This window comes from Monodelphis domestica, chromosome 2 (genome assembly GCF_027887165.1).
Source record: "Monodelphis domestica isolate mMonDom1 chromosome 2, mMonDom1.pri, whole genome shotgun sequence".
NCBI classification, from domain to species: domain Eukaryota; kingdom Metazoa; phylum Chordata; class Mammalia; order Didelphimorphia; family Didelphidae; genus Monodelphis; species Monodelphis domestica.
In genome coordinates, this window is record NC_077228.1 from 55,131,439 (window position 1) to 55,157,710 (window position 26,272).

The 26,272-nt window shown below is 41.9% G+C and overlaps 1 protein-coding gene across 2 annotated transcripts in view; it reads right to left on the reverse strand.

The window, feature by feature from the left end:
* The window catches only part of OLFML2B (olfactomedin like 2B), a 60,818-nt gene that overhangs the window by 17,012 nt on the left and 17,534 nt on the right, over positions 1–26,272 (reverse strand). Inside the window, exons 4-5 of one of the 2 annotated variants that reach the window (XM_056815451.1) lie at positions 6,525–6,701; positions 580–808 (exon numbers count right to left, since the gene is read on the reverse strand). In XM_056815451.1, coding sequence (XP_056671429.1) covers positions 580–808; positions 6,525–6,701 — 406 coding nt within the window. Of the gene's footprint in view, positions 1–579; positions 812–6,524; positions 6,702–26,272 lie in introns of both variants that reach the window. The other variant, XM_056815450.1, reaches the window with a different exon arrangement.

Consider the following 26,272-nt stretch of genomic DNA (forward strand, 5'->3'; position numbering starts at 1 on the left):
ACTGGGCTACCCAGCTACCCAGCTACCCCTCAACCCTCACATTTTCTAGAAGAGGTGATGAAGGTTCAGAGAGTTGAAGTGATTTGTTCAAAGTCATACAGCTAGTCAGAAGGCGACACTGGAATATTTGCAATCAATCCACACATATCAATAGGTAAGGAATAGACTGCATACAACATTGGCATCAAGGAAGTCGCATTCATAGAAAAACTGGGGCAAGCTGGGTGGTTCAGTGGATTGAGAGCCAGTCCTAGAGATGAGAAGTCCTGGGTTCAAATGTGACCTCCTGGACTCAAATCTGACCTCAGGCACTTCCTAGCAGGGTAACCCTGGGCAAGTTACTTAACTCCCATTGTCTAACCCTTACTGTTCTGATTTGGAATCAGTGCAAACTATTGATTCCAAGATGGAAGGAAAGGTTTTAAAATAAATAAAAGAAAATACAAAGACTAACATAGGGTGTGTCTATGAAGAAACCTGCCTTTCTCTTGGTGAAGCTACCCATTGCCCTCCAAATGAGCTACTGGCCCCACTCCACCATTTTCTTTCCCAGGGAAGTCCCTGCTAACCCCAACTCACGCTGCTCCTCGATGTCATTCTCCTCCTCAGAGACCTTGGCTTTGTAATAGGTGATGCCCCGTATGACGGTGGGTTTGGAGGCTGGCCGACCCCTCAAGTGGATCTGCCTTTGGAGGGGCCTCCGTGGCGTCAGGACCTCGGGAGGAGCTGGATGCTGAAGTGGATGGATATCAAGGGTGTTGATCTGTTGGGACACTGTTTCTTCCCGTAGAAACCGCTCTTCATACTGCTGCTTTGGAAGACAGGAGGATGCTTTAGAGGAAGTCAAAGCCAACAGGAAGGCATTCTCAAGAGAACACTGAAGACAACACAGGGATGGAATGGGAGGGAACCTCTCATACGTGAGCTTGAGCTTGGTGTGGATGAGAATATGTCAGTTGAGGAGGTTGTACCAAACAGTGAGGCTCACAAAGAAGAGCTCCCAAACATGGAATAGAAAATTAATGTATGGTCAAACCCACTGCAACTAATTCTGAAGATGTGGATGGCATTTTGTTTTGTTGTACCAAATATTGATTGAAGCTAAATACACTTCTTGTTGGTGATGGGACATCTTTTTTTCTGCACAGAGATCTTCAGGGTGTGTGGATTTATTTCTTAAATACTGTATTAATTCCTTTATATTAGGGAGAATTACTGTGTGTTCCTGTTTTTCAGATCTGGATCAGAGATACCATCCAGCCTGCTACTTTTTGCATTTTCTTTGTCCTTGAGGATCCCAAGGAATATCTTTCTTGTTAACAGAATTTGGTTAGTGAATGAAGGAAATGAGGGTTCTTCTCTGGTGTACGTGACCTGTCTACCTATGGGGATGGAGAGGGGTACATAGGTTGATGGACCACCCCTTCATTAGTAATCACCAATTAAAGATGTCTTGGGTTGTTCAAGAGAGAGGCTGAATAATGAGCTGCTAAGAATCTATTTATTCAGCTGTCTGACCCAGCTTGGGTTGTCCTTGGTTGCAAGAGAACACCATGGAGACCTGTATCACTTTATTGGTTATGATGCTGGTCTAACCAATAAACCTGGTATAAACAGATATAAATAGATACATTTTTGCCCCCAATTCAGACTCTCAAGATGATTTTAATCATAACAAGCGTAATAATAATTTTTAATATGCCAGTTTGAATATAGGCCATTTCTCTCCCTCCCTGATTGGTAAGTTCCTGCCCAGAACCTTCATGCTCTCTTTTCTCTAGCTCTACTCCAGACCCTCTGGATTATGGTCCTTGTCCTCTCAAACCTTATCCTTCTTTTCAGCTCCTTTGATACATTGGTTTACCCCATTAGACTGTAAGCTTCTTGAAGGCAAGATGTCTTTTTTTTTTTTTATAAAAAAAACCTTCACCTTCCATATCAGTATTAATTCTTACATTTTTAAAAATTCTATTTTTAGACCCTTACCTCCTTCCTTAGAATTGATATTAAGTATTGCTTCCAAAGTAGAAGAATGGTAAGAGCTAGGCAATAGAAGTGCCCAGGGCCATACAGCTAAGAAGTGTCTGAGGCCAAATTTTAACCTAAGACCTCCTGTCTCCAGGCCTGGCTCTCTATCCACTGAGCCACCTAACTGCCCCTGTCTTTCTTTTTGCTTATATTTGTATTCCAACACGTAGCACAGAGCCTGGCCCAAAGCAGGCATTTAGCAAATGCTCTATCTCTCTTTCTTCTCTCTCTGTCTCTCATCTATTATCTATATATCTATCTCCACTTGTCAATCACTATCATCTATCTCTATATCATCAAGATGGCTATCTCTATCTACTATCTCTCTCTCCTCTGTCCATCATCTTAGAAGATCTACTTGGTGTGCACTGAAAAATAATACCAATTTGAGCCTATTCTTAAAATTTCTACAGAGATGCTTATAGGAGGGGTCATCAGCTGTGATGGTATTTGACTTCTGGCACTAATTTAGTACATGACCCTGCTCATCTCCTTTAAGGGTTTACTTTATCTAGCCCAGAGGTGTTTGACCCAAGGACCTTAAACTTGTTTTTATAATTAGAAAATAAGAGTGGTAACACATGTACAACCAGGGGAATTGTTTGTCAACTCCGGGAGGAGGGAGGAAGATGACATAAATCATGTAACCATGGGAAAAAATATTTAAAATTTAAAAAATTATATAATACAATTTGATAAATGTGCATTTCAATATAATGGCTTCCCTTTGTAGTCCCATGACTTTTATTTTATGCATTTCAGAAACTTATTCTGAGAAGGCTTCACTAGACTTGGCAAATAAAAGGTCAGGAACCTCTGTTCTGGAAGTATTAGATGGTCTTAGGGACCTTAAGAGATCATAGTCTGTAGAATTGGAATGGAAAAGGACATCAGAGGTCATCTAGTCCAACCCCCTCATTTTATAGATGAAGAAAATGAGTCCCATAGAGGTTAAATCTAACTAAGCCTTTGTTTCCTTATCTGCAAAATAAGGATGGTAATATTTGTGTCACATTGGGTCATTGTGAAGAGAATGCTTTGTAAACCTTAGACCACAGATAGAGAGCTAGAAGGGAGCTGAGATCACTGAATCCATCTGCCTTATCTTATAGAGGGGAAACCAAGACCCAGAGAGGTCTTGGCCAAGATCCCAAAGATAGTAAATTTCAGAGCCAAGACTCAAACTCATCCCCTTTTTGCTTGTGATGTGGTGCTGTGAATAGAATCTTGGGCTTGGATGAGTTTAAACATGGTCTCAGATTCCTACTAGCTGTGTGATCCTGGGAAAGTCACTTGACTTCTATTTGTCATAATTTCTTCATGTATAAAATGGGGATAATCATAGCACTTACCTCCCAGGGTTATCGTGAGGATTAAATGATTAAATTTGTAAAGCACTTATCCCAGTACTGGCATATGGTAGGTGCTTAATAAATGATTGTTTCCATCTTTCCTTCATCTCCAAAAACCAGCCTTTATGCCATTGCATCTCTGCTACATAAATGTGGACTATTAATAGGTTCCTATTATTATCTGGTCCAACCCACTCATTTACTGATATGGAAACTGAGTTCCAGAACAGGAAATAATTAACTAAAGTTCATGGGCCAAAAAAGTAATAGCACCAGGACTAGATTCTAAGTTTCTTGCCTTATAGTCCAATAAGCTATGCTGTCTCTTGCCATGTGTGTTGTGTACTGAGAACTGTTTCCTATTTGTTCTTTTAATTCACTCACCTATGTGAATGGTAATCACTGCATATGGCGCCATCTTTAAAAAGAAAGACATGACACCATGGGATTTAAGCTCTCAGGATGGGACTAGCCTGCATTTCCTTTTCTCAGAAGGGAAAGATTTTGCATATAAAGGAATGACCAAAGCACAATATTTCCCAATTGGAAGGGACCTCAGAATTCATCCAGCCTTACTCATTCCTGAAGCATGAATTTCCTCTACTACATGGTCCACATGGGACACATTTGAAAATCTCTACGGTGAGGATCTCACTACTTCCACATAGCCCAAGCATACTCTCTTGGGCCACCATGAATGTACAAGAGTTAGGGTTCGTAGGTCCTGCTCTCTGGGCATGGGGTCCCATCAATTCCATGTCCAGCTGCCCAGAATTGCCTCTAGGATGGTAGGTCGAGACAGTAGGCAAACAAAGGAGCCTCTAGATTCCCAGCTCAGTGAAACCTATGAAGTAATCTCCCATTTAGCCAAGGGGATAGTGGTCAAATTCCTTTAAAGCTTGTAATTCTAGCCCCTGATGATTTTTCACACAGAGAACAAAGCTGTTTTGGAGAAAAAAATAATCTTTGTCTCCAGGGACCACAGTCTCCCCACCACTTGACACATGCCCTGGAGACAAGAGCACATTCTCTAAAGTTGACCTACAAATTTTGGCCTTGAAATACTCTAGGTCCCACTCTACCCCACAAACCCATCCTCTTCCCACTATCATGAGAAATGTTGTCAAGACAGCAAAAAAGATTTTGGGTATCTTGACAGATACTCCCTTGTGTTCACAAATTCCCTAACTGGGGACAATAATGCCTTTAGGCCCTGCGAAGTTGGGGATGTTCCTCAAATTCTAGCTCCAAAGGCTACTTGCCAAAGGCCCTAGATCTGACAGAACTCTCCCTGTAATGTACTGTGCCTTTGGCAATTCTCTCTTCCAACACTCACACCTCCTAACAATCTATGCAGATAAAAACAAAACCCAGCCACTCCTCCAACTGCTGACCCACTTGGGCCACTCAACCATGATCCATCCCTACAACCTTGACTGATAAGCAGAAGTCCAAAAGAAAGATGTGGCCTTCAGGTCAAGGCTCAGGCTCACAGTGTGGTCTCAGGCCAGCGGGCCCAAGGGCTCTTTCCTTTTGTGACCAGAAGGAGTCTCTTGGAAATGGGACAAGAGGCCTTAGCCCGCAGCCCCTGGGTTCTGAGGATGAGGTGAATCTAATTGCTGGAGACTGGTTTCCTTCTGCATTGCAAAATCAAGTCGTCATGGCTTTGTGGCAGTATCCATAAGGGATCTTTAATTCTAGGCTCACAGGAGTGGATAGTAACTCTGATCCCTTTCTCAGACGTGTAGATGGACCAAGACCATGGCCCTCCTTTTGCCAGGGAACATATAATTTCCTTGAATTTGCTGGAGACAGGCTAGGCTGCGTAGCAGCAGCCCCCACCAAGCCGTGGTTTTTCCTTCATTAATCCTGCAGTCTGTTACATGACTTCAATTCTTGGCCCTGCTCCTATTCCCCTCCCATCCGGGCCATGGCCATCCAGGCAAGGACGTTTCCTAAAGACAAGCCCCCGACAAAGTGTAGCTCACATTCCGAGAAACTGACATTTCATGGTTCTCGAAAGTAAGCAAACAAATCCTTATGCCTCCTCTGTCTCCCTCTTCACTCTCCAAAGTGGCCCAAAAGACGTCTGGTGAGATGAGAGGGAAGCCTCCACCCTTGGGCCTCCCTCACCACTTCCCTCTCCTGTCTCCCCCTCATCCCACCCCTACCCCCACTTTGTTCCTGCTTCTCTGGCTCAGGGTAGATTGTGCTGACTTCAGCAGTCTGATGAATGGAGGCTGGAGAGGAGGAAATTTGACTTTGCTGAGCAAGGAAAAAAGAAGGGGTCTTTAAGTTTGGAGTGTCTGATTTGGTTTGCTGTTTGCCCTCAAGAAATCTGATCTGGGTTCCTCAACACACCACAGCATTTGTCATTGAGGCCAAGGAAGAGGTCTCGAAAGCTTGGCCCCAGGGAAATGTGGAGACAAATTTCACAGGCTCAAAAAATAATCTTTCTGTTAGGCGGCTGGATGGAACTAAGGAATCATTCTGATATTGAGAAACTTTGATTTCCTTTTCCAAGAGTGGCAATGGATCGGTCTCCAAGTTTAAAAAGACGGGGCCATACGTTTTCTCAACATCATTGGAGACCATCTCCGCCAATGGAAACCCATGGTATATGTTCATGGGCTCTCTCTCGTTTGTTCTCAAATCCTCCTACAGTATCATATTCTTAGGGATTGGGAGTTTGGTCTCTGAATGGCCCCTCTTTCCTCTCTGCAGTCAGACTCCAACCTGGATCCCCAGGAATCCCCACAGCATTATCCCAATGAGACATGCCTTTATGGGCAATAGATTATATCCTCCCACCCCTCCCAGACAGGCTTCTACCTTCACACCTTCTCTATGTCCCATTTTCTCAAGACTTTACCAGGTGATTGACAAGAATGAAGCGGATGGAGCTCATCTAATGAACCAAAGTGCCAAGTGGGTGCCATCGACTTAACATGGCCCCAGATCACATATTTACACTGGTCCACAAGCCTTCAATGCCAGGAGTGAATTCAGGTCAGCATTTTAGGGCCCAATGGGGAAATGCCTTTAAATAGTTGAATTTTTCAGGGCCTCCCCAAGACCGATCACTGTTTAGAGCTTTGGGTTTGGGGACAAGGATCAAAGGCATTCGCTGGTGTGGGACCATACCTCGGGGAGAGCGTATGCTGCGGCAGCATCCCTCTGCAAGGCTGCCCGGAGTCCCGGCAGGCTTCCTGGGATTTCACTGGAACAGTTTTCTTTGTCCCTCTTGTTCAGTTCACTCCGAATTTCTTCCACATCCTCTTTGATCTGTTCGTTTTCCTTGGTGAGATTTTTAGAAACTTCCTGGGAAGGTGGAAAAGAGAAAGCCCCTTTGAAATGAACTGATGATAACAGGAAAACAGCTGTGGCGAAGGGGCTCCGAGACTCATAAAGTTTTAGAGCTAAACGGGAACTCCAACGTTAATTAGCCTAATCCCTTTGCCAAAGCATGAATCTCACCTTTTTTTTTTTAATGTCTCATTAATGTGGGACAAATTACCCTTGGAAATCAGTCGGTTGCCAAGTATATATCTGGCACTGTGCTGGATGCTGATGCCAGGCCACAGGTACAGTTTTCTGGGCAAGCCCACCGCAGCTTTAGAATTGCTGAGTTGGACATAGCAGTGTGATGGAAACAAACCAGCTCAGGAGAGGTGATTGTTAAATTTTCAGTGTGAGTATTTATACCTTAGAAATCAACAAATGCTACAATTATTATTTTGTTGATTGTCTAGACTTCAGAAAGTGATGCAAAAGATGTGACTAATGTATATGAAACCTGAAAGTGTGCCATGCATATTTGATTGGGTTTGTTTTCTAGAGAGCTGGTTGTTCCAAAGATCCCATCTTTTGGGATAAGAACTCACTATTTGACAAAAACTGCTGGGAAAATTGGAAAACTGTATGAAAAAAATGAGGTTTAAATCCATATCTCACACCCTATACCGAGATAAGTTCAAAAGGAGAATAAGATTTAGAGAGCTGGTTGTTAAAACATTTACCTGATTGGAAGGCACCCTAGTTAGTAAGTGACAGGACTAGAACCCTAGTTCTTTGGATTTCTAGCCTAGCATTCTTCTTATGACCATAAGAAGCCTCCCCAAATGCAAAACTGCTGGTCATACTTTCCAGGACTACCTGGGCTTTTATAGCTTTAATGATAGGTTCTGTGTTGCTCATAATCCGTTATAATCATTAAAAGAAGGCAACTTACATTTTTATAGCTCTTTCGGGGTTTACAAAATACTTTTCTTGTAAGAGCTGTGTGGGGTAAATATTCTAAGGATTACTGTTTCCAGCTGAAACATGGTGGTCAGAGGATGGGGGAAAGTGACTTCCTTGGAAATATCAGAGCTGGGACTCAAACTCAGGTCCTCTGACCCCCAAACCAAGGCTTCTTCAACTATGTAGCAAGGACCACGTCTCTATGATGTGAAGGTCCACCATGTTTTTTTCTCAGACTGCATTACCAATATTGTATTTGTTAACATTATAGGAAAATTGTCCTCATTTGGACCCCACTAATTTGAAGTCTGTGGTCATTTAGATTCCTGAAATTTCCATTCTTGCTAAGAAAAAGTGATTTGCCAAGCAACATAAAGATTAGCAGAAACATGTTCAATCTATTTGAGAACAAACTTTTTTTTTCTATTTCTTGAGATCAAGCACAATCCTTTGAGCAGAGTGGATATTTGAATGTTTATTGAATTTAAAATTCAATCATTATTGCCTCAACATAGAGGCAATAATAACAATAATGGGCAAGTCACTTATCCCTGTTGGCCTCAGTTTCCTCATCTGTCAAATGATCTGGAAAAGGAAATAATAAACCATTCTAGTATCTTTGCCAAGAAAATCCAAAATGGGGTCATAAAGAGTTAGATGTGACTGAAAACAACTGAACAACAACTTGCCAAGCAATGTCCTACTATGAAGGATTCCCAAGATAAAAAGAGCCGAGGATGCTAAAAAATCAACATAGCCTAATGACAGACTCAGATAGGCTTCTGCCCAAAGGCAGTACTGACCATATAGTCTTGATAAACGTAATCAGATAACTACAGAGGGGTAACAGCGGGGAAAGTCTATCAGTTCAGAAGACTTGGATTGACCAGGTTTGAGGTTTGGTTACCAGTTGTGGTAACCCTGAACAACTAAATTACTTACTCTCATTGAGTCTCAGTTTCTGAAAGTCCTGTGTTCATATACTTACTTAGCTGTGTGACCCTTGTCAAGTCACTTAACTTGTTTGCCTCAGCTTCCTCAACTGTAAAATGGGGATAATAACAGTACCTCCCTCTCAGTACTGTTGTGAGGATCAAATGAAATAATATTTGTAGTTTTTAACATGGTATTTGGCCCATAGTAGGTATTTCTTTCTTTCTTTCCTTCCTTCCTTCCTTCCTTCCTTCCTTCCTTCCTTCCTTCCTTCCTTCCTTCCTTCCTTCCTTCCTTCCTTCCTTCCTTCCTTCCTTCCTTCCTTCCTTCCTTCCTTCCTTCCTTCCTTCCTTCCTTTCCTTCCTTCCTTCCTTTCCTTCCTTTCCTTCCCTTCCTTCCTTTCCTTCCCTTCCTTCCTTCCTTCTGCTTTAACATAGGGATTCAATTAATTCAACCCACATTCATTACAGACCTACTATGTACCAGACATGGTACTAGGCATATATGAGGGCATTAAAGAGACACAAAGAAAATACAGATATATCTTCCACATCACAATTTTCTGTAAAGATTAAAATTAATATCCAATACTCTCAAGTATTATATTTAATAATATTTATTAAATATTTATCTGAAGTATAAGGAAGTAAGGCTAGCAAAAACCAAGAGCTGCTTCTCCCTCCTCCACATGGATCCAGAGAGCCCTCATGGGTGGAAAAAGAAACTCAAAACTCCGCTCACATAAGGAGATGCACAAACAGGAAAAGAAAAGAGGGATTGTGGGAGATGTAGTCTCTAGGGTTCAAGATTCTAAATCAATACATTTCTCTGTCAGTCTGAATAAATCATAGGTTGCCATAAGAAATTAAACAGGAACTTTGGAGAGTTTTGAGGCAGCTGCAGATGGCATACAAAGACCAGTAGGTGACACAGAAAAAGTTTAGAAACTCTGAAATATAGAAAATAGAGCTAGAGTATTGGATAACATCAATATATTTTATCTTTTAATATCATAAATATACACAATATCTTTTTAAAAGTTAAAATACTTAAAGTTTGTGAAAAGAACTCAAAAGCCAACAGACAACACACAAAGGCTAGAAATGTAGGGATAATTTAACATTGATGTACATATAACCTCCGACCAAATCTTTAACCCAAATTTTACCATAAAGTACCCCAGAAAAGAAAAAGAAAAAATCCAGACTTCTGTTCTGGTGCCAATGGAGGGTCAAAAAATTGTATGTGGATTTTCTAGATGGCGGAGGTTCTCTTGATCCTAGAGATGTGGAAGGGGTGCCCATAATTTCTTTTCTCAAGGAGCTTGTGATCACCTGACTAACAATGTTTGCTCCACAGGGTAAAGATCAATGAGAAAACGTATGCAAAGTGCTTTGAGAACATAAAAAAATAAGAAGAAATGCTGAAATGCAGTATGTAAATGTGAGTTGTTACCATTACCAAACTGGAATTCTCAGTGTACTGGAGTGTCAGCCATTAGGGATTAGCACTCTCTGCCTTTCTACACCATTCCAGGTTGGGGTTAATTGGCCAGAGTTTAAACGCTTGTTTAGTGCCCTTTGAAATTCGCGGATTTTCAGAAGGGGCTTCAGTTTCCAGGACATCCTAGAAGTCGTAGCTTGTTCCTCTCTGGGTTCATGGAATCCTGACTGTAAACTGCATTCATACATAATCCAAGGATGCGGAACCAGGAAAAGTCATTTCCTAGTCAACCGTTAAGGGGCGTGGTCACCATCAACTCTGCTTTTTCTGTTTTTGAACAGAAGTTTTACGGACTCCTTCAGGCACCACCACCTCCGTGAAGTACTCCCTAGTCTTATCTAAAGAAGGCCCCCCGCCCCTAATTTTCTTAGTGCATTTTGTCTGGATCTCTCCTCTGTCTCTATCGCCTTCTGCTTTGTACTTACTTAGTTGGGCACATGCCCTATTCTTACCTCATTTCCCTTAGTCTGTAAATTCCTTGAGAGTAAGGACTGTTATTTTTTATCTTTGAATTGCCAGGGCTTAGAACGTCAATGCATTATGGGCAGCAAGGTGGCTCAGTGGATAAAGAGCGAGGTCTAGAGATGAAAGATCCTGGGTTCAAATGTGATCTCAGCCACTTCCTAGCTGTGTTTCGCCAGACAAGTCACTTATCCCCCAAGTTGCCTACCCCTTGCCACTCTTCAGTGTTAGAACGGATATCAAGAAGATAAAGGTTTAAAAAAAAAAGAAAAGCAACTTCTTACTATGTGCAAAGAAGGTATAAGGGGTTAAAAAAAAAAACAAGCACTATATATGTATATGAATCATTTTTACCCCTTATAGCACATAGTAGGAACTTAAACATTTGTCAGTGATCCACTCTTAGTGGCATGCTCTTCCTCCGATTGTGAGAGCTCTGTGGCTTCCCTCCTCAGAGAGAAAAGCTGAGAGAGGGAGAAAAACACGGGCTTAGTCAGAGCTCAGCAGCGGTGCTAGAAAAGCGTTTGCAAACCACACCCAGATCTCCGACCGCCTCTCCCGATTCCCGTGAGCACGTGCGTGGCAACTTCAGATGCTGATGAAATCCAGGTGGGTTTCATGAATTCTTTCCATGGGCTGGGTGGGTGGCACCCGGGGTATAGGAAGAGGCGAGAACCGAGGCAGCCCCACGAAGGACGTCCAAGACGGCTGGAGGGTCCGAGGTCACATGAGGAGGGGGCGCGGAGGTCCTCGGAGGTCAGGAATGGGAATAGGTCCGATGCTTTGTCTAAGGGCCACCGGGGTATCTGAGAAGTGGAGCACTTGAGAAGGGCCAGAAGAGTGGTTAAAAGATGTTGCTCCCGGTTTTGCCGAAGGGTTACGTAGGAAAGCACTGCCTTTAAGCACCTGACGAGCTGTCACCTAGACTTGGATACCCAGTATTGACTCCAAGAGGGAAGGTGAAGGTTTAAATAATAAATAAATAATTCCTTTCTCCTATAGTGTTATATATTACATTATTTTGAAAAGAGATCTCTGGTGTCTTTAGATTGTTACCAAATCAGTCCATGATAGAAAAAGGTGAAGAGGGGCAGGTAGAGCGCCAGGCCTGGAGCTGGGAGGACATGAGTTCAAATTTGGTCTCAGACACTTCTTAGCTATGTGACCCTGGGCAAATCACTTAACCCCAATTATCTAGCCCTTGCTGCTCTTCTGTCTTAAAACTGATATTAAGACAGAAGATAAGGGTAATAAAAAAATAAATAAAATAAAAAAGGTTAAAACCCCTGCAATGATTAAATTAAATTTAAAAAATTTAAGATTTAAAATTAAAATTAAATGATTAAAATTAAATGCAAATCCAGGATAATTCTGAGGGATTTGTGAGAAAGAATGCTATCCACATCCAGAGAAAGAACTGTGGGAGTAGAACCACAGAAGAAAAATAAGTACTTGACCACATGGGTCGATGGAGATATGATTGGGGATGTAGACTTTAAACGATTACTCTAGTACAAATATTAATAATATGGAAATAGGTCTTGTAAAATTGAGATTTGAACTCTGGACTCCATTCCCCAGGAGTCCTTGCTAGCTCCCAGAATGCTTTGTAATCTCACGGGAATTCTGAGGTGGGCCGAGATCGAGGAAGGATTTAAGCTGGTGGCAAAGGTTTTTGGGTCTTTTTTGGACTTCCATTTAGGAGCAGATCGTGGCTCTTTCCATAATGTAGGTGAGGTCTTACATGTTTTTTTTCTTACTTGTATATTCTTAAATTCTCAACCTTTAATAAACCTCATAAAATATAATACTCCTTGTAGAGAGAAACTAATTTCTACCTGCCTCAGTCTCCCCTAAATTTTAATCTTTACAGTCTTGATCAATGACACATGTAAAACCCAGTGGAATTGTGGATTGGCTATGGAAGGGGGATGGGAGCAGGGGAGGGAAAGAACATGAATCATGTAACCATGGAAAAATATTCTAAATTAATTAATTGAATAAAAATTTTAAAAAAGAACCCCTGCTTAACTGTTCCACTTGATCCAGGAGGATGAGACTGGGAGTGATGAGTGGGAGTTTCAGAGAGGCAATTGTCATCTTCATGGTAGGAAAAACCTGCTACTAGAGAGTTATCCACAAATGGAATGGGCTATCCAAACAAGCTGGTCAGGAACTCAGAAAGATCTGGATTAAAATCTTGCCTCTGATGCTTTCTAATGGGATGGCCTTGGGTAAGTTACTGATCCATCTTCTCCAGTTTTCAATTTCCTGCTCTATAAAAAGAGGAACAAGAATTCCTGGGATGCTAGCCCCTTGCCAGGTTGTTGGGAGGTTCAAATGAGATGGAGAAGATGGCACACTTGGCAAGCATTAAAACCTCTATGCCTGACAAGTGTTACCATTAAAGTCTTCAAGCATCAGCTGGATGATCACTTGCTGGGAGCCTGGAGGACTTCTTCACCAGAGATAGGTTGAACTAGTTGGACCCTGAGGTGCCATCTGACTCCGAGACTCTGATTCTGTGGGCATTGTATTTGCTGTTGTTCAGCCAGTTTTTTAGATCTGTCTAACTCTTTGAGATCCCATTTGGAGTTTTCTTAACAAAGATGACCATTTCCTTCTCCAGCTCATTTTCAGATGAGGAAACAGACAGTTAGGTGACTTGCCCAGGGTCACACAGCTAGCAAGTGTTTGAGGCCAGAGATGATGCTTCCTGCCTCCAGGCTGTCATTCTATTTGTGGCTCCTCCTTATAGGCTATTTTCTTTTCAAAACTTTATCCCATCTATGATGATACTTAATCCTCACAGTAGCCCTTTGGGAGGGGGGATGGCATGTGGGGCTGCTATTATCTCCATTTGACAAACCACAAGCTCAGGTTGTGAGATATTAATGATAACAATTTACACTGTTTAAAGAGAGGCAGTCTCCAAAGTCTTAGTGCAAGGGCAACTGTCTCTAATAGCTTAAAATGTCACTAAGATTTTTAATCCATTCTGTACACTTCCCACACAAAAACTCAAGGTGGTGCAGATAGTGTAGATGTGATTTTTTCTGTTTTACAGTCTTGGAAACTGAGGTGCAGAGGGATAAGCTACTTAGGTGCATTGGATATATAACTGGAAGGGACCTTTCCATTGTCCCATGGCTAGGGTTTTTGGAAGTCAGGTCTAGAACTAGGGACTGCTGATAAATGCTTAACAGGGGCATCTTGGTGGCTCAGTGGATAAAGAACCAAGCCTGACCACTGGAGGTCCTGGGTTTAAATCTGGCTTCAGATACTTCCTAGTTGTGTGACCCTGGGCAAGTCACTTAACTCCAATTGCCTATCCCATAGTGTTCTTTTTGTCTTAGAATTGATAGTATCTATTCTAAAACAGAAAATAAAGTTGTTTTTTAAGGATAAATGTTTAACAACCAGTTTTCTTTATAGATATTATATATATTTCCTTATATCTTTTTTAAAACAACCATATTTCTTTTACATACATACATTTTTCTTACATCTTTTTTTACCTGATTTCTTTTATATATTTTTTCTTACATATTTTTTAACAATCAGATTTCTTTTATATTTTTCCTTACATTTTTTTTAAACAACCAGATTTCTTAGGGTGAGAAATGTATATGCATGACCCACTTTGAAATTTCATCTGCATTATTAACATTTTCTCTGGAACTTTTCTTAAGTCTAGACAATCAACAAAACAACAAACCAAGCCCTGATTTGTAGCATTTGCCCATTTTCCATATAAATCTCACCCTGAAAATTTAACAATCAGCTCTCACAACCAGCGTTCTAACTGGCCATAGCACATTCCTACCTACAAACTTAGATCTTTCGACTCTCAAACTCGCACTTTCCACACTTTGCCAGCTGCTCTCTCATGACCTGCTCTGGCTCATTCAACTACTTACTCAGTGAGAGTTGGAATAGACCTTGGATCTCCTGATCCCCCTACCTTGCCATACCCTATCTGCCTAGCTTGCCTCACCATACCATCTGGGGAAGACGGAATGGGTGGCATTAAAGAAAGAGCCCTATAAAGTCTGGGACTCACCACCCACCCCGGGTTCTTACTACCTGTGTAACCTTGAGCAAATCACTTATGGGCCTCAGTCTTATCCTTTTGTAAGATTAAAAATTAATATCCAAATACTTCAAGTGTTATATTCTTATAAGAATTTATTAATAATAACTTGAAGAAAAGGAAAATGATAGCAGCAAAGAGAGAGTTGCCTGGACCGCCAAAAATGGGAAGGGAGCCAGGAGGAGAGCATGGGAACAAGAGTCAGCAAGAGGGTGGAGTTACAGAACTCATCTATCATGTAGGGATGAAGGGAAAGGGATGCTGGGAGATGAAGTCCAAGGGTACACAATTTCTATTTGCACACTTTGTAAAAGAAGGGAATTGGGTTCAGTGGTCTTTGGAGTCCCTTCTAGTTCCAGCCATAGGAGCCTCTGGTCCGACATTGTTTGCTGATGGAGTAGCAGGAAGATCTGGCCATTGGCAAAGCCTTGCATCGTGCCAAGACACTGGAGCCCCTCAGTCAACATGTGTGGGTGATTGACTGGTCCAAGACCATTTACAGGGAGGAAATGAAAACGTTGTTGCTAAATATAGGAAGGGGGAGTTTTCCTGGCATGGAGAAGGAAATCTTGGAATTCAGTTGCACAGATGCAGTGGGGCAAGGAGAGGGCTTATTTAAGGGCACTGTCTCACTGTCCCCTGTGGTGTTGGCACAGGCACTCACTGACCACTGACCAGGTGTCCTTGGACACCCCTGGCCCCTGCTCAGAGATGTCCACACAGAGACTGCTTCTCTTTAGTCCTAGGATGCCCTTATGGTAGCTATCCAGAAATGTGACTATGTAGGGTTGTACACAAGTGGGGAGACCTGGAGTCAGGATGACCCGAATCTGAATTTTGGTGCTCATCTTTCTGGTCTCAGTTTTCTTGTTATAAAATGGGTGTAATGATAGCGTCACATTCTCTACATCACAGGGTCCTTGTAAGGAGAGCCCTTTGTGAAGTACTGTGTAAATATAACGTATCACGATGATTCTGGCTGGGTTTGCCTGACCTTTGTCTTGGAAGTAGCTATACTGAGAAGTAAAGAGAATCTTGGGGTGCCTGGATCCCTGAACCTTCCTGGGTCAGCAATGCTTTACAGAACAATAGCTAGCTAATCTTTGTGAAAGATCCATCCCTGGTCTATCCCTTCCTCCCCATCTCCCCCCTGCCACCCCAGACCCCCTACTCCATTAGCTAGTAGGCACGATGCCATGCTCACATAGTACTGGGTATAGGACCCTGGGGATTTGTACTGTTTAACCCCTTTAAGAGAACTCCAACCCTTGCCAAGTGGCCTGAATAAACAGCAGGACTGCCAGTGGCATTGCTCCATTAGCATGAAAGACCAAGCCAGCTGGGTATCCCTCTCCTCTAGATGCAGCCATACTTCCTCCTCTCTCCCTAGGGCATTGATGCTAAGCCTCCCCCAAAGCTGTTTCTGTCCTCACCCCAAAGGCCTCCCTGACATGGATGGGTGTAGGGAAGTCTCCTGCCCAGGGGAATTCTAAATCATACCCTGGCAAAAGGGTGAACCCCATGACCTCACGTCCCAGGCATTTCCATCTGTGACTGGGACATTTACAGCGTGTGAAGATTGTCTCATGGACAGCGCCAGCAATGTTTTCTATGGCGAGGAAGGAGAGGGAGCATCTTTGGCAGAGGCTGGCATAGCTACCCAGACATTGCCAAGGCACTTGGAATGGGGGTGAGAAGCAGGGAGAGAGGAGATGGGCTAGTTCTTTTGCAACTTGTAACATCTGGAACAGCTGGCTAGGAGAAGTAAGCCATGGTTTGAATTAGAGGGATGTGAATGGGGGCAGGGAACCATGTTTGTGCAAACTCTTCTGGACGAGTGGAACTCTAGACTCATCATTAGGAAATGTCAGAGATGAAGGAGATCAAAGACAACAAGCCATAAATCAGATAGGCATGGGTGGGCTCGGGAGGATGGGCAAGTGAATACCAATCAGTATTACCAAAAGAAGACATATAGGAAACTTTAAGGTGAAAACAGAGGAAACCAATTCTTGCAAAAACCACAAAAGATTCCTGATTGAGAAAGGAGGAAGACTTTTAGGCTTCTTTCCCCACATTCCTCTCACCCCCCAACTTTAGCTTTGAGATTATTTAGGGTAGACAAGACAGGCAAGCTCTGCTGGGGAAAAAAGAAAATCCAAAGAAACACAGATGAATACATTTGTTAAGTCAGCGCTGGTGAGTTGGGTTGGCTAGAGTACAGTGTTAATGAGATTGGAGCTGCCAGTTTATTCTCTGTTTGGGCCAGCAAGCTCTGCTCGGAGGAAAAATTCAGTTTTGTAGCCACAGGCTACACCCCTAATCTTGGCCAACCATCCGGCCAAGTGTTCTTGGATACAAAAGGGAAAGAACATGAAATTCTTCAAGTTGGAAGGTACCTTAGAAGTTGTCTAGTCTGAACCCAGCTCCCAACCTCAGCCCCCCCACCCCCTTTTCCCATAAATTGCAACCTAGCCATGTTTTACCCATCTCGTCCTTGTGGAACTGATTTTTTGGACCCAAATGTAAGTCCATCCTCATTTCCAATATATGAATCCTCTATTTCCCTGGCAGATAGTCATTCAGGGTCTACTTACAGCAATGGAATCCAAGACAAGACAGAGCATTCCATTGTTGGATAGACTCAAAACTAAGTCTACTTTCCTGCAACTTCTTGCTAAGTCTAATCATTTTCCTATGAGACAATCTTTGAAAAGTATGAAAACAACAATTGTGTTGTTCCCTTGAGGCAGTTAGGTGGAGCAGAGGATAGATAGAGCTTTAGACAGGAAGATCTGAGTTCAAATCCTGCCATGAATATTCTCCACCAGTATGACCATGGGCAAGTCACTTCACTTCTTGTTTGCCATAGATTCCTCATTTGTCATGATAGTACTCACCTTCCAGGGTTGTTCAAGTATTAAATGGCATATAAAAAGTGATTTTGCAAACCTTAAAGTGCTATATAAATGCTAGCTATTATTGTGGTTGCTGTCATTATTACTCTCCAAGCTAAACATCCTCATTTCCTTTCAGCAAAAATCCTACAATATATTATTGAGTCCCCTTGCCATCTTGTTTGGATTCCCCTAGATGTTCTCAAATTTGTCAATGTTCCTCTGAAACTGTGCTACATAAATGGCCCAACGTATTCCAGATGTGCTCTAACCAACAAAGTGCACGGTGGATACTACACTGAGAAAAACTGATGAGGGAACACACACGCACATGGGAAGGAGGTCCAAATGAAATAGTCCATTAACAGGAAATCAGTAGCATCCTCCTTACATATAGTCAGAACTCAAAGCCATGAAGATTGTAGGTTCGACTCCTAACTGGTCCGCCAAGTATAAGGGTAAGATGTAGGAGTTTGACAAAGTGAGAGCAGTTTCATAAAAACTTTGTTTAATTTAGAAAGAAGTACAGATGGGGGGCAGCTGGGTAGCTCAGTGGATTGAGAGTCAGACCTAGAGACAGAAGGTCCTAGGTTCAAATCTGGCCTCAGATATTTCCCAGCTGACCCTGGGCAAGTCACTTGACCCCCATTGCCTCCCCCTTACCACTCTTCTGCCTTGGAGCCAATACACAGTATTGATTCCAAGATGGAAGGTAAGGGTTTTAAAAAAAAGAAAGAAAGAAAGAAGTACAGATGGAAAGATAGAAAAGAGAAAAAGAGAGATTGTTAATCTTATACCCTATAAATCTAATTAAACTAAGTTTCACTAATAAATAATTCCTAATAACTACCTAAATTTCCTAATACTATCTCTGTCTTCTCAGGACAGGTTCTTCTGCCTGGCACACCAGGCTTAATCTACTCTATCTGTAAAATATTAACTAACTCCCTAAAACAATAGAATGCCAACTGCCAGCAGCCCCTTGCCTCAGAGCCAGACCTCCTGCTCTCTAGAGATCCTAGAGGCAAAAGATCCTTCCCTCAGTGGCTGCTTCCTTTTATCTCCTCACTGACCAACTGCCGTTGAACAACCTTCCTGTCAGAAAGCAGGTCCTACTTCCTCTCCTCAGTGTTCCGGTCTCCTTGGCAATGGAATCTTCAGCTCTGTCTCACTGTTCACTGATTCTCTGCTCACAATTCCCTGATTAACTGAGAAACCCTGCTCTCTCCCCTCTTAAGCTAGACAGAGGGAGAGCCTGTAACAATATGAAGGACAACACATTAAGGTTTAGGGTAAAAGGTAATGAGTTCTGCATTGGCTGGGTTGTGTTTGGATTCCTGTAAGATACTCGATTCAGAATGTCCAGTAGGTGGTTGGTAATACAGAAGCTCGGGCTAGAGCTGTACATTTAGGAAGCATTGGAATGAGAATGGTAACTCGAGCCCTATGATCAGATGAAATCACTGAGTGAAGGAGTCTATAAAGGAAAGAGAAGATGGCCCAGGACACAACCTTAGGGGACACCCACAGTTTGTGGGCATGACATGGATGACAATTCACCCAAGGAGGCTGAGGAGTGGCTAGACAGGTAGAGAGAGAACTAAAAGAGAAGGGTCTGTTTAACCCTACTGAATGGCCCATGATGGACCCAATAAATAAATGCTCATTGATTAGTTGATCGAAGATTGAATGTTCATTTCCCTGCTTAATAAGGACTAGGGAGAAGAACAAAAAGTAAGGAGATAGGCACAGGAATGAATAATGTATTCAAGATTATAGCTATATTACATATTTGAACACCTTAATAAGTATAACTCATTTGCCATGTTTCGCATGGTCTATGGACGAATAAGAACAGAAGAGACAATGTAGGAGACAATGGTTAACAGAAAAATGAAGACCAATGATGGAGGACATGGTAATGTGTGTCTGGAGAGAGAAGAGATAGATAGTAGATAGATGGTAGAGTCAGGTGGGAAGTCATCTGGTCAGACCTGCCTTGGGACAAGAATTCTCCCTAAAATGTTCCTGATTGGTCATCCAGCTTGAAGGTCCCCAGTTTGAAGAGGTCTAGTGAAAGGAAACTTTATTAAAGCTGAGGTCCCGTGGAGGCTTCTCCAAGCTTCTCCAAGCAGTCCATTCCACTTTGGAATAGTTCTAACTGACAGAAATGTTTCTTTTCTAGAGCTAAAATTTGCCCCTCTGCTCCTCATTTGGCTTTCTAGAGCCAAGCAGAGTAAATCTATTGCTTCTTCCACATGACAGCCCTTCAAATACCCAAAGAAGGTTTTGGACAAAGACCTTTTTTGTTGCTGTTCAGTCATTTCAGCTATGTCTAACTCTTCATGACCCTATTTGGCATTTTCTCAGCAAAGATACTAGACTGGTTTGCCACTTCCTTCTCCAACTCATTTTTTTGTAAAAAACCTTCACCTTCCATTTTAGAATCAGTACTAAGTATTGTTTCCAAAGCAGAAGTGTGGTAGGGACTAGGCAATGGGAGTTAAGTGACTTGCTTAGGGTTCTACAGCTCAGAATATCTAAGCCCACATTTGAACCCAGGACTTCCCATTGCAAGGCTTGGCTCTCTATCCACTGAGCCACATAGCTGCCCCCCTTCTCTAGTTCCTACTAGAGATGAGGAAATGAAGGCCAAAAGGGTTAAGTAATTTGCCTAGAGTCACCCAGTTAGTAAGGGTCTGAAGTCAGGTTTAAACTTAGGAAAATGTGTCAAGAAGTCAGGAAGATGAATTAGGAAGACTTCAAGTCCAACACTATCCACTGTGCTAGAGAGCTGCCTCAACAAGGACTTAACAAAAATTTATTTAACGAAGTTATGTTTATTATGCTTAGGCTGTGAACTGACTGAGGAATAAGTTGAAGGAACTGGGAGTATTTGGCCTGGGATAGAGAAGATTGGGAGGTGGAAGAGTTACATGATAGCTATGTTCAAATATTTGAAGGGTTTATAGTCTGGATGAGGGATTACATTTGTTCTACTTGGCCCCAGAGGTAGCTAAGTAGCTGAATGGACAGAGTGCTGGGCCTGGACTTCCAATCTGGCCTCAAGTATTTACTAGCTGCCTGATCCTGGGTAAGTCACTTAACCCTCTTTGCCTTGGTTTCCTCATCTGGAAGAAGAACTGGAGAAGGAAATGGTAAACCACTCTAGTATCTCTACCAAGAAAACCCCAAATGGGGGCATGAAAAGTCACTCAATTGAAAACAACTAAACAACAACAAAAACTTTACTCCAAAGTGAATAAGAAATAGGGTAGAAGGGGTAAAAAGGCAAATTTAGGCTTATTATAAGGAAAAACCTTGCAGACATTTGAGTAATATCAATGTAGAATGGGTTATATTAGGAGAAAGTAAGTTTTTCCTTGAGAAAAAAATATCTAAACAAAAACTTGTCATAAACATGGTAGATTCTTTTTTGGTTAGGGTTGGACTAGATGATCTCTGAGATCCCTGCCAACTTGGATATCCTGTGATTATTTGCCATCTACGCCAAGTTGTGTCTCCATTGGCATGAAATAGTGGACAGTGTGATGAATTTGGAGTCAGAGAAGCTGGGCTCAAATCCCACAGATGCTCTTTAGTAGCTACGCTACCTTAAACACGTCACTTAACTTTTATGAATCTTCGCTTCTTCATATGGACAAGATGCCTTCTAAAAGTCATTTTCAGCTTGAAATTTATGATGCTGTGATTCTGAATTATTCCAACCAACACTCACATGCCATGGCTCTTGAAGCCCTTTGCTATCCTAGTTGTCTGCCTCCAGATACACTATCCCTTACTGATATTCCTAAAATGTGATTCCTGGAACAGAACCCAGTAATCAGATGTAGTCTGAGCGAGGCACAGTACGGTGGGACCACCAGATGATGCGAAGATAGAGGGCTGGGCCTGGAATCAGGAAGACCTGAGTTCAAATCAGGCTTTGGATACTCCTTAGCTGAGTGATTCTAGGTAAGAGAATTGACCTCTGTCTGCCTCAGTTTCCTCAGCAGTAAAATGGGGGTGATAATAGCAGTTACCTTGCAGGGTTGTTGTGAGGGATCAAATGAGACAATATTTTTTTAAATGGCGTTTAGCACAGTACCTGGCATATAACAGGTTCTATATAAATGCCTTTCCCCTCCCCATCACAACCCCTAACACTATCACTCTCAATGTAGTCCAAGAGCTCATTAACTTTTGATTTATTCATAATTATTGATAATTTGATTTGATTCAGTTCAACCCACTGAAACCCCCTTATCCTTTTCATATAAACTGCTATCTTCCCATATTTTCCATCTTGTCCTTGTAAAGTATTTTCTTAATCCAAAGTTAAGACTTTACATTTATTCCTATTAAATCCAGTCCAATGGTTAACTTATAAAATATTATAACTTATAAAACTTATAAAAAACTTAACTTATAAAAATATTTTCCAATTCTGACTGTTATCTAATGTCAATCATCTCCCCAAGCTTTATGTCTCATGAGCAAAATTCTAAAGTATGTATCCCATGTCTTTGTCTAAAACAATGATAATAATGTTAACCCTCATAGGAATCAAGTTCAATTCCTAGGGCTCTACATTGGGAATCTCCTTCCAAGCTGATGTCAAACATTAATGACTACTCTTAAGGATCAGAAATTCAACAAATTCAACATCTGCTTCATTCTACGTTTTTCCTGTCTCAACCTCTCCACTTCTCCCACAATAATAGAATAAGACCCTTTATCAATTGCTTTTGTTAAAATCTAGATGAACCATCCTGTATATTTCTTTGCTTTCCCAGCATAGTAACCCTGTCAGAAGGAGAAATTAGTCTGGAAAATGACCTGTGTTGAAGTTAGTCTAGCTTTTTTGTGATCACTGCTTCCTTTTCTACATGCTCACTATCCATCCCTCTAATATAATACCTTTTGGAATTTTGCCCCTAATCAATGGTTTCTAGTTTTCAGATTCTATTCCCTTTCCTTTTTTGAAAACTGTGGCAACTTTCTTCTCCTTCATGAATTTTCAAAAATCACTATCTATGGCTTAGCAATCACATCCACCAGTTCTTTTCATGCTTTGGGATGATGCAATTCATCTGAGCCTGGGGATTATGGGCTAATCAAGGGTAGCTAGGTGCTTTCTAGACTATCCTCCCTCTTATTTTGGTGTGGGTTTATTAAAAACTGCAGCTCAGGTTGCAGTGCTGCATCTGTTAGATCCTCTCATTCCCTTTTAACATTAATTTTCTAGAAATACATCCCCAGCACAGCCAAAGAACCATTGTGTCTGGACCCAGGAGGCCAATGTCAGTTGACACTCACCCTCAGCACCTGGTAGGGGGGTTAAAGAGAAAAAACATTCAGAGACAGCTGGTGAAGCTAGAGAAGGAAACCCACAGAGAGCACTAAGTCCTTCCAACAGCTGAAAGCATAATTCAGAAAACCAAGAAGGGAGAGAGGTCTCCAGCCTTGCCCTGGTGCATTTCGTGTGCTAATTGTCAGTGCCTAAGCCTTTTTTTTTTTTGCAACAGGCACTTCCCATGATTGCCTTGGATGCCATTTTGACAAGTCTAGAAAAATGAGCTCTAAAGTAGAAATAAAACATCTTGGGTTCTAGTTTCCCCTACACCACTTAATCACTCTGAACCACTGGCCAAGTCAATTTTCCTCTTTCTGCCTCAGTTTCCTCATCTTTAAAATGAAAGCCTTGGACAAGATGATCTCTAAGATCTCTTACAGCTATCACATTCTGTTAACATTTGAATGATTTCTTTTTCTGGAAAGGCTCTTCTGTCAAGTTTATAACTGTTTCCTTTTCCCAAATTATTTCATTTCTTCTTGCTCCATCTACTCAACCATTTGCACATATTTCATAATTCTATTTTTTATTATTTTATTCCAGTTGCCTGCATTTTGGTCTCCCAGGAAAGCTAAATGAATCACTTTTAGTCCGTAGTTATAGGTTAAGGGGAACTTGGCAATTGGATGCTGATCTGGGACATAGGATAGATTCAAGATGGGACAAAGGATGGAACAATGATATAAGGCATGGAGTTGGAATAGAATTGAGGCAAAGTATTCAACAGAGATGCTACCTGGGATGGATCAAATGCAGGGCATGAAGTTAGGACAAATATGGAGAATAAGGTTGTCCATGGGACACAGCAGAGTTGGGGCTTGGAGTAGAAGAGATATGGATATAGACTGGATCAGAGATGGAACATTGAGTGGAAAAGAAATGGAATGTCATTGGAAATTAGTCAAGAGCAAATATTATTTAGCCAAGCTATGCCTGCAAGTCTAGTGCTGTTCCATGTCACAAAAGGATCTAAACACCAAAGATTCCTATTTTAAAATACTGAGCCAGGCTCCATCCATTTTGGAGACCCATGCCAAAATCAATGTGACAGAAATATGGTGGCCAAGCACTTAGTATCTGCTCGTTCCTGCTTTCCCCACTAGGAATATTGTTTCTTTCCCTTTCCTGACACTATGTAGAATGGTAAGGCCAGCAACCATACCCTAAACCATACCTATTGACCCCAATACCATTTGTCCAAGAGAAGGGCTCGGGGGGGGGGGGGAGCAGTGAAAGGGCCTGTTGTCTTAGGCATCCTCACTTCTGCCTATTAACCCCTTCAAAACGGAGCTAAATTCAATCCTACCTATGCCATCCTTGCTTCTCCTCAAGCACTAGTACTGTAGCCTCCAAAATCACGTGGAATATGTTTTATATTCACTTTTACATGTATGTATTTTTCCCTCCATCTAGCAAAAGCAAGCATAATGCCTGGCACATCTGATAAATGCTTGTCAGTTGGTGCACTAGTGCCTGCTTGAAAATCATAGGTGTCTGTCAGATGCCATGACTAAATTCTGGATGCTCTGACCTTGTTCTAGACCAGCAGAGTGAGGGGTGGCCAGCCTCTCAAATCCTCCCTCCCAGCCCCTCTCCCAACAAAGGGTGAACAAAGAATTGATCTTGGTTGGACCTTAGCATGAGTAGAGTAGCCATCTACCAAAGATGGATGTTTCCCAGCCACCACAGGGGTTTCCCCTCAACTATTTTGTGGCATCTAAAATTCCTCCAACAGGGGACAAGACCTTTTGTTCCACCCGTTGAGATCAAGTTGAAATGAAAATCCCTTAGGGAGAGGTAACACATTTACTCTCTCTCTCTCTCTCTCTCTCTCTCTCTCTCTCTCACCCATTTTCCTCATCAACAAGATGAGGGAGTCAGACTAGATTATATGCAAGGTGCCTTCCAATGCTAAAAATCTAAGCCTCATGGGTAGTATTTATACTATAGTGTAAATGACTGATAGAAGATTTTGTAGGGGACAGACAGACAGAGCAGTGAGGGTTCTGGAGAAGGAGGTCAAGAGTACAAAAAAAGAGAGACTGAGTACACTGAAACCAAACCTCCAACTTTACAGTTTTGATCAAGGCCAGCACTGCACAGATGAAAGATAAATTTCTCCATTTGTTCGTGAAAAAAAGACACATTCCCTCAGGGCCAGAAATGCAACTTTGATCTGCTTTCCAGACCCAAAACAGACAAGCCAAGCAAAGCCTTGAGGAGGAAGCCTTTGGCTTCCCATATGCCTACACAGTCGATGCCGTAGCCAGGGCTGAGTCTGCTAAATCCTTCCCAGGTTTTAACTCTGAATCCTGGGCAGCATTAACATGAGGAAGGAATGTCGATGACACATACGCCTTGCTGTTTTTCCAAGGGTACACTGTGGTTAAGGATAGGTCATGAAGTCAGAGAATGTCAAAACTATAGATTTTCCACTTCTCTACTAGGGGAGAAGTAGCAGATTGTAATTAGAAATGTTTAAAAAAGAAAGAAAGAAAGAAAGAAAGAAAGAAAGAAAGAAAGAAAGAAAGAAAGAAAGAAAGAAAGAAAGAAAGAAAGAAAGAAAGAAAAATTTAACGTGTAATAGATAATGCTAATTTGTGGTTTTGTAAGTCAATAGACAGACCCAGGAATCTGCTTCTATTTGAGTTTGACACCAATGCTCTCTCTAGTCATTTTACAGTTAAGAAAAGGAAGCCTAAGGATAGGGAAGTGGCTTGCCAGAGGCAGCTAAGTGGCTCAGTGAATTGACTAGAGAACAAAGGTCCTGGGTTCAAATTTGACCTCAGATACTTCCTCCCTGGGTGACCCTGGGCAAATGGCTTATCCTCCATTGCCTAACCTTGGAACCAACACACAGAATTGGTTCAGTCCATTCATTTTACAGATTATAAAACTAAGGCACAGAGAGAAGTGATTTGGCTAAGGATGCAGGATAAGAGATGAAGCCAAATTTAGAAATCTGAACCTCCTCTTCTTCCTCTAGGACCTGTTTCATTATGGATGCACCCAAGTCATAACATATAGCTCTTGTGTTTTAGAGGCTGGGTCTCATTTATTTTCACTCAAGTGCTAACATCTACACTGCAGTATGTGATAATGAGGCAGTTAATAAGCATTTCTTAAGTGCCCACTATGTGTCAGGTACTAGGCTAAGCACTGGGTATAAGAAAAAAAAGGCAAAAGCCAGTTCTGACCCTGAAGAGCTCCCAGTCTAATAAAAGAGACAACAGGCAAAAGGAATAGGACCAAACAAGATAAATACTGAACAATCCAATAGTCACCAATTCTGATGCATTAGGCATTAGACTTAGTGTTCCACCTTGGGTGGCATTCAAAGGAGAATAATCCCCTGACATCTTGAGTCTTTGTTATTGTTCAGTCATTCTAGTCATTTTGGACCCTC